This window comes from Lactuca saligna, chromosome 5 (genome assembly GCF_052625555.1).
Source record: "Lactuca saligna cultivar CGN05327 chromosome 5, ASM5262555v1, whole genome shotgun sequence".
NCBI lineage: Eukaryota > Viridiplantae > Streptophyta > Magnoliopsida > Asterales > Asteraceae > Lactuca > Lactuca saligna.
Window position 1 is genome coordinate 196,684,692 of NC_136421.1, and position 8,335 is coordinate 196,693,026.

Here is an 8,335-nt window from a genome sequence, read left to right on the forward strand (position 1 = left end):
TCCGATTGTCAAATCTTTTCGGTACTAGTTTTCTGTAATTGTCAAATCAATGTTTTTTTTAACTTTATATATATATATATATAACAATTAAAAAAAATGTTGTATCAATACTACGAGAAGAGAAAAAATTATTTTTCTTTACCAAAAAAGTATATGAAAGAATTTCATTTTTTAATATTTTTGTGTAATTTATTATTATTATTTTTCAAGACGGTAAAAATAGTTATTATCCATGATATTTTAAATGAAGTATAGTTTCTGATGAGTTATAGTTTCTGATCTCAACAAATATTCCATTGATGATTGCCCGCCAACTGATTTCCAAATGCATCCACGCTAGAAGTGCTGTAAACTTTCATCCGTTTCAAGATGGGCATCAACTGTTCATTCAAATTCCTCAACCAAACCTCGACTATCTCCACCATTCCATGCTTGATCTTTTGCACCAAAACCGCTCATTTCAAGCTCTTGAAATCGTCAAGAAACAGATTCGGGAAGTGGGTGTTACTCATGTCGATGAAATTTCCACTGCTCTTGCTACCAAGGCATGTAGCGGAGACCCAAAACTTGGGTGTCAAATCCATGGATTTGCTTTGACGTCTGGCCTTGATTCATTTCTATCCGTCTCCAATTCTTTGATGAATATGTACTCCAAAGCCGGACAAATCGATCGTGCTATGGCTATTTTCGAGAAATTGACCAATCCAGACATCGTTTCATGGAACACCTTACTCTCAGGGATTAACAACAGTAACGATGCTCTGACTTTTGCTTGTCGGATGAATCATATAGGGATTACCTTTGATGCAGTGACGTATACTTCTGCATTAGCACACTGCGCAGACTGTGAAGAATTTCTCTTCGGAATTCAGTTACACTCTCTTGTTCTAAAAACCGGAATGCAAAGTGAATGTTTCATCGCAAATGCACTTATAACACTCTACTCAAAATGGGAACGAATAGTGGACGCAGAAAAGGTGTTCGATGAAATGCCAATGAAAGATTTAGTGTCATGGAACGCCATGCTTTCAGGTTATAGCCAAGAAGGAAGCTACGGAGAACAAGCATGCACAGGGCGGTTGGAGGGGGACGAGGGGTTGATGCGGCGGATTCCGGGCAGGGGTGGGAATGGAATTGGGATTCCGGTGTTGCAGAGTTTGTTGGGGAATTGTAAAGTTTATGGGGATTTTGAGGTGGGGGAGGTTTTGTTGAAGATGGAGCCCACGAAAAGTGGTTCGTATGTTTTGTTGTCGAATTTGTATGCGGAGATGGGGGAGTGGGATGAGGTGGCGAGGATTAGGAAATCGATGAAAGAGAGGAATGTGAAGAAAGTTGTTGGGTTGAGTTGGGTAGATGTGTGTGATGTGGGTGGATACTCATCGACTCATGTCTTTTCATCCAATGATATGTCGCATCCACGAATGATGGAGATCTATTGGATGGTGGGGGTTTTAGGGGTGGAAATTAGATTTTTAAAGGGATGATGTTATGGAGAAAGTTAAGTTTTTATGTAGATGATAGGTTTTTTGGTTTTTAAAAAGTGATTGAATTGAAAGTTTTATTTTATTGTAGAGGGAATTTGGTGTTTTTTTTTAGTTTGAGGGAGATTTTTTAGGTATGAAATGGTTTAAAATATTATGGATTTGAGATAGTTTAATAAGAGCATCTCCAAGCATTAATCTTTTCTATAACATTTTAGTTTAAATCATCTATAATCATTGACCACTAAAAAAGCTTTTTATGAAATTAAGGGTTCGTTTGTTTCACCTCATAACAATTCAATTAAGAGGTAGCTTCCGAACCATTCAACATTCATGGCGTTTGGCTAGTTAAAATAACACGTCTTGATCAATAATAGGCTCAAATTTATATCTAAATCGATAAGAAGTGTTTGGCTAGTTAAAATAACACGTCTTGATCAATAATAGGCTCAAATTTATATCTAAATCGATAAGAAGTGCGACACTGGGTGAAATTAGAATATCTTTGATGATAATATTAAATAAAAACAATATGTTACAATACATGAAATTAGAACAATACATGAAATAGAAAAATAATATAACACAATACATGAAATTAAAATAAAAAGTTATAATCAAGATTAAATAAAAGTTCACGAGAGGAGAAAAATACCAAGATGTAGATAGTGTTTTAGTTTCATTTCTTTTTTTCAATTATAGCAATAAACTATCATGTTATTGTCGATTATAACATTTTACATTTTTTTAGTTATAGCATTAAACATTCTTTTTAATGTCGATTATAGCATTTAACTTTAATCTTTTAATTATAGCATTGAACTTTCATGTTAATGTTGATTATAACAATTCACTTTAATTTTAATTCAATTATAGCATTTAACTTTCAATTTCATGTCGATTATATCGTTTTACTTTCATTATTTTTCTCAACTATAGCATTCAACTTTCAGTGTGATGTTGATTTTGCACTTTTCTTTCATTTCGTCAATTATTGCATCCAACATTCATGTTAATGTTGATTATAACATTTTACTTTTATTTATCAGTCATATTTTTCAACTTTCATGTTATTATAGACTATAGCATTTTACTTTCATTTGTCTTATTATAGCATTTAGCTTTCATCTTAATGCTAACTATAACCTTTTTTCATTTTTTCCAATTATAGCATTAACTTTCAATTTCATATCGATTATAGCATTCTACTTTTGTTTTTTTCTAATTATAACATTGAATTTTCAATTTCATGTCGATTATAGCATTTTACTTTCATTTTTTCAATTATAGCATTCGACTTTCATTTTAAAGTCAATTACAACATTTTACTTTAATTTTGTTTGAATTATAGCATTCAACTTCCATATTAATATTGATTATAATAGTTTACTTTTGGTTTTTTTTTTCAATCATAGCATTCAGCTTTCATTTTAATGTTGATTATTGCGGTTTATTTTCATTGTTTTTTCTATCATAACATTTAACTTTTATGTTAATGTCGATTATAGCATTTTAGTTTTATTTTTTCAACTATAGAGTTCAACTTTCTTCATGATGATTATAACATTTTAGTGAACTATAGCATTTTCTTATTTTAATGTGAACTATATCATTTTAATTTTATTTTACTATCATTCACATCATTTAACATTCTTATTAACATTGATTATAATATATATATATATATATATATATATATACACCATATAGATCACTAGGCACATGTAACGCCCGTAGATTAAGGTTACTCAATTTAGAGACGATAAACGTCAAAAACGACTTTTTGATATAAGATTATTTAGAATGAATAATCTAACTAAGTTGTAGTATATGTCACAAGGTTTCCGTGCATATAAAGAACGCCGAAATCCGATTTATAACGAAGAAGTTATGACCTGTCGAAGTTTCGCGACAGAACCGGCACGACGCTGAATGACGCAAAAAGTGAAATTACTTTAGATTGATATTTAGCCTTAGCGATCTAAACAAAAGTCGTAGAGTTCTTTAAACCATGAGCGTGCATAAAAAGAACATCTGAATCTGACTTCGTATGAGGAAGTTACGATTTTTCTAAGTTTTGACTTAGCAGTATGCAGCCCGAATACTCGATTTGAGATCGAGCGGTTTTTAGCCGAAACAATCTAAACGAGAATAGAAGATCTCGTCAATAGTAATCCAATGGTAAAAGACAAACGAAAACGGACGTCGGATGAAGAAGTTATGAATTTATATCGGAGTTTCCCTGTCCTGGCCTACTAAAAATAATATAATAAAAATAAAGTCAAAATTAGCCAACGGAGTCTAAATGAAAGTTGTAGAGCATAATCTCACCTACACGTGGATATAAAGAACATCAAAAACGGAGCTTGTATGCGAAAATTATGAATTTTTGAAGATCGTGACATGCATACCAAAGCTTATCCGTTGCGTACGCCCAGCGTAAGGCTTAGTACGCCCAGCGTACCAAGATTTACGCCCAGCGTAATCCCAGATTCTACACCCTATAAATAGAATGCGAGGGCTGCCGATTTCTTTTGTTAGAACTCTTTCTTCTATCTAGTTTTTGCCTCGATTTGCGTGCCAATTATATCCCGAAGCCCCGATATCATTCTCGAGCCCCGAAGCAAGTTCTGAATCCCAAGGATCCTGAGAAGTGAGATTCCCGAGCCGAAGCTCTACCCGCGAGGAGCCCGTTTTTGTAAAGATCTTCCAATTCTACGCAAGAATACTACTTCTACAAGTCATAGTGTTGTCCGATCATCTTCTGATCAAGTGAGTGTATAGTCACTTTTGTTTTACACACAGATATGAAGTATTTTATAAAATATGTGCTATGTATGTATATATATATATATATATATATATATATATATATATTGTTGTTTATATGAATGAGAGTGTGGTTACTCTCTTCTAACACATAAATATGAAGTATTTGCTTTGAAATGCGTGTTATGTGTTTATATACTATTGTTTATTTGAGATAAATGTGGAATGGATGTTTTATATGGTTTTTAAATGAGTTAAACCGTATATGTATTTTATATCTATTAATATGTTGGGTAGAACATGGGTAGATATAGTTAGTATGTGATAATATGATGAGGTAAATGACGTGGTATGTAAGATGCTTAAAGAATAATATTGGTAGATGCACCAAGTAGAGAATGTCATAATACTAGCAGATGCGCTTGAGAATAATATTGGTAGATGCACCAAATAGAGAATGTCATAATACTAGCAGATGCGTTTATAGGATAATCCTGGCAGATGCGCTTATATGATAATGTCAAGTGTATGACGTAATTCTGGCAGAGGCACTTAAAGGATGATGTTGGTAGATGTGCCTTATGTAGCAATGGATTTTGTGTCAATTCCTTAGGTCAATCCTTATGAATGAATAAATAAATGAATGATAGTTGAATTCTTAGGGTAAAACCTTGAGAAATAAAGAAGATAATGGGGATGGATAATTTGGTTGATTGTTTGATGGTTGAATATAATAATTATATTATTGTGGGTCGAAAACCCTATATGTTCACCAGGCTCCCAAACCCGACCCATTTAGTTTTCTTTGTATCACAGGTATCATTACAAAGACATATTTAACTAAGAGATTAAAGGAGATGTAAATCATTAGTGTAAGTAAATGTAAGTTCTGTTTATGCTTATGTGTCTGTATCGGAACATGACATCCCGAGATTTTGTTATATAATGAAAATACTTTTCTTTAAGAAATGTTTTGATAAATTCTTATCATATTTTGTTTTGGGGACAAATTCCGCAACGATTTTCTTTAAACGATTACTCTGATTTTAAAAACAAAGTATAAACAAATCAGTATTTTCTAGCCGTGAAATTGGGGATGTCACAGCACAGGAACCAAGTAATTATGTATTATATTACTAAGTGTGACATCCATGTATTACATAGGTTTATTTAAAAAAATTGAATATGAAATTTTAACAATTTGAAAAGTTTGAATTTATAAGAAAAATAAGAAAAAAATTGAATTATTAAATTTAGAGTAAATTACGCGAATGGTCCCTATGGTTTAGGGCAATTTGCGCGTTTGGTCCCTAACATATTTTTTTAACTCAGAAGGTCCCTATTGTTTGTTTTTGTTACACACTTGGTCCCTGTCTTACCTAAAAAGACTATTTTTTCATTGATTTTTTAATTTATTTAAACAAACACACCCTTAGCCCCATTCCTCTCACCTTACCTTACGCACCCCACCATTTTTCCCTATTTAAATAATGGTATTTTTAGGTAAGACATGGACTAAGTGTGTAACAAAAACAAACAGTAGGGACCAAGCGCGTAACAAAAACAAATAGTAGGGACCTTCCGAGTTAAAAAAATAAGTTAGGGACCAAACGCGCAAATTATCTCAAACCATAGGGACCATTCGTGTAATTTACTGTTAAAATTAATGAGGCTTTAATATATTGAATACATTACATATAAACTCTTTCTAATAAATACATTAGATATATATTACCTTACATATTAAATATGGAATTTTAATTTAATAAAATAAAAAAATATAATAAAATGACAAGTGGAAAATAGAAAATTTCAAAAATTCTAGAAAATATCATATGTCCAAATGAAGGAAAAGAAAACATGTGGCAAAAAAAAATTATTTATTAGGGAGGATTGGTTAGTTCTGATTTGGTATTTTTATATTTGGTAGTTCTTATGGATTTAGAAATTGTCGATATTTTAGATTTTTAAAGTTGTATATTTTTGGAAATTCATGTTTAAGTATTTAATATTCCAAGTTGTTTCTTTTTGGATATTTGCATAATAATGAATTTCTCTCACCATCAAAGATCAAGTATTCAGTTTTATAGATTTTTAAATTTGTATATTTTATTGAAATTCATCTTTAATTATTTGATATTCCAAGTGCTTTTTCACTTATCTATAGATATTTGTATAATTAAGAATTTCTCTAACCGTCAAAGATCAAGTATTCCTTTTTATAGATTTTTAAAGTTGTATATTTTATGGAAATTCATGTATTTAATGTAATACCAATCTTTCGTGACCAGATATCATTTCGGAAGATATAAAATGATATGAGGCAAGTAGGTGAAATACAGTTTGGAGTTACTTTAAATTGGATATTTTTTATTTAGCAAAATGGAGTTGAGAAAGTGATAGATCTTTTAAAGAGGAGCGTGTGGATATAAAGATCATCGAAAACGGAGTTTGTATGAAAATTTTATGGTTGTTTGAAGTTTAGATGGAAGTATGTTGCTATTTTGAGAAAGTCAACGGAGTCAAAGTCAACGTTCAACTTTTGACCATCACAACGTGAAGGTACATTGCTCGTGACGTGAGAATGAGTGATTTATGATTACACGCTTTAACCAGAGAGTGACATGTGGCAAGTAATAGATGTGTCACGATGTGAAATGAGGCAAGTCACAAGGACACTTGGCGGAGATAGTGTAATTAGGGGTGAGCATAGGTGGGTACCCGCCATATCTGACTGGAACCGGAAACCAGAACTGACAGTTCCTAGAAAGTTGGAACCTGAATCGGAACCGGTGATACCAGTTCCTAAAATATTGGAACCGGAACCGGCGGGTAGCGGTTCCAAAATCGGGTACCCGGTTCATTAAATTTTTAACTTTTAATATCGTAAAAAACCTATATATTTTGCATACTTACAAAAAAAATAATTATCAATAAAATCAAATTAGTCATTCATTAAGCATCAAGAAGTAAGAATCGAACGATAACTGTAGCATAACTCTAAAAAGTATGTGTGACCCATTTAGATAGAAAATTAATCATGCAGATGTACTAACATGTTTTGTGTGGATATTAATTTGATGTTAAATTTATAAAACTAATTAATTTACATCACATTAACAATTACATAATAACAAATCAAACTATTCAATAAGTCTTTTCATGATTGTGTAAGTCATTTAAATTATTATTATTATTAAATATATATATATATATATATATATATATATATATATATATATATATATGAGTCTCGAGTCATTTGAGGGAGTTTTGACACGTTGGATTGGAGACGTTGTTCGGGTGTCATTTGCAGTAGATTACTACGGCGAAGATATATTGTTGTATGGATGATACGGGATACAATAAGGTGCTACCATATGATGAGCTGATAGACAACGAATGACTGAAACCAAAATTTGAATTAGTTTGCTAATTAACCAGGTCAGTAACTAATGCAGCGAACAAAACAAAAATGAAATAAACAAGAGTGAACTTGTTGATACCAAAAGAATAATGAGGTTAATCTCTTCAAAATCACGTTGATTCTACGAATATTGTGATATTTGCTTCTTCGGGAGAAAATAAAAGTTCATAAAATTAATGATCGATCATCCAAATTACATCAAAAACAGTTAAATAAGAAGCAGAAATTAAAACGGAACCCTAAAAATCAATGGGTCAAATACAAACCCAAAAACAAAACCCAAAATTTAATAAAAACATAACAAAATTGTTCATAACTCCATTTAGAAAGCGATTTTTGAACTCAAAAATGGGTAAGTCCCCTTTGGGAACCTAGGCATGCTCTTTGCTCCAAGCTTCGATTTGACCGGTCGTAGGCCCAAAACGGAGACCCGTAGCCAAAGTTATGATCATTTTCGTAAAATCTCTTTAGTCACACGATCGTGGGCCTCTAGGAATGCAAGGGTCCTATCCTCCACACTAGAGCATGTTTCAGTAACACTACTCTAAAAATTCATTGATGTGTTATCTGTGATATAATTATAAGATTTGATATTAATGAGTAATTGATTGATATTGGAAAGATTGATTAGTCTAGAGATTAAAAGATTCATCTTGAT

The 8,335-nt window shown here is 31.8% G+C and overlaps 1 protein-coding gene across 1 annotated transcript; it reads left to right on the top strand.

Annotated features, from left to right (window-relative positions):
- The first annotated feature begins 286 nt into the window (after nucleotides 1–286).
- LOC144997687 (pentatricopeptide repeat-containing protein At4g32430, mitochondrial-like) lies at nucleotides 287–1,620 on the top strand. Its single transcript, XM_078957560.1, has one exon. The coding sequence runs from the start codon at nucleotides 300–302 to the stop codon at nucleotides 1,482–1,484; it is 1,185 nt and encodes a 394-aa protein (XP_078813686.1). The 5' UTR covers nucleotides 287–299; the 3' UTR covers nucleotides 1,485–1,620.
- The last annotated feature ends 6,715 nt before the right edge of the window (nucleotides 1,621–8,335 follow it).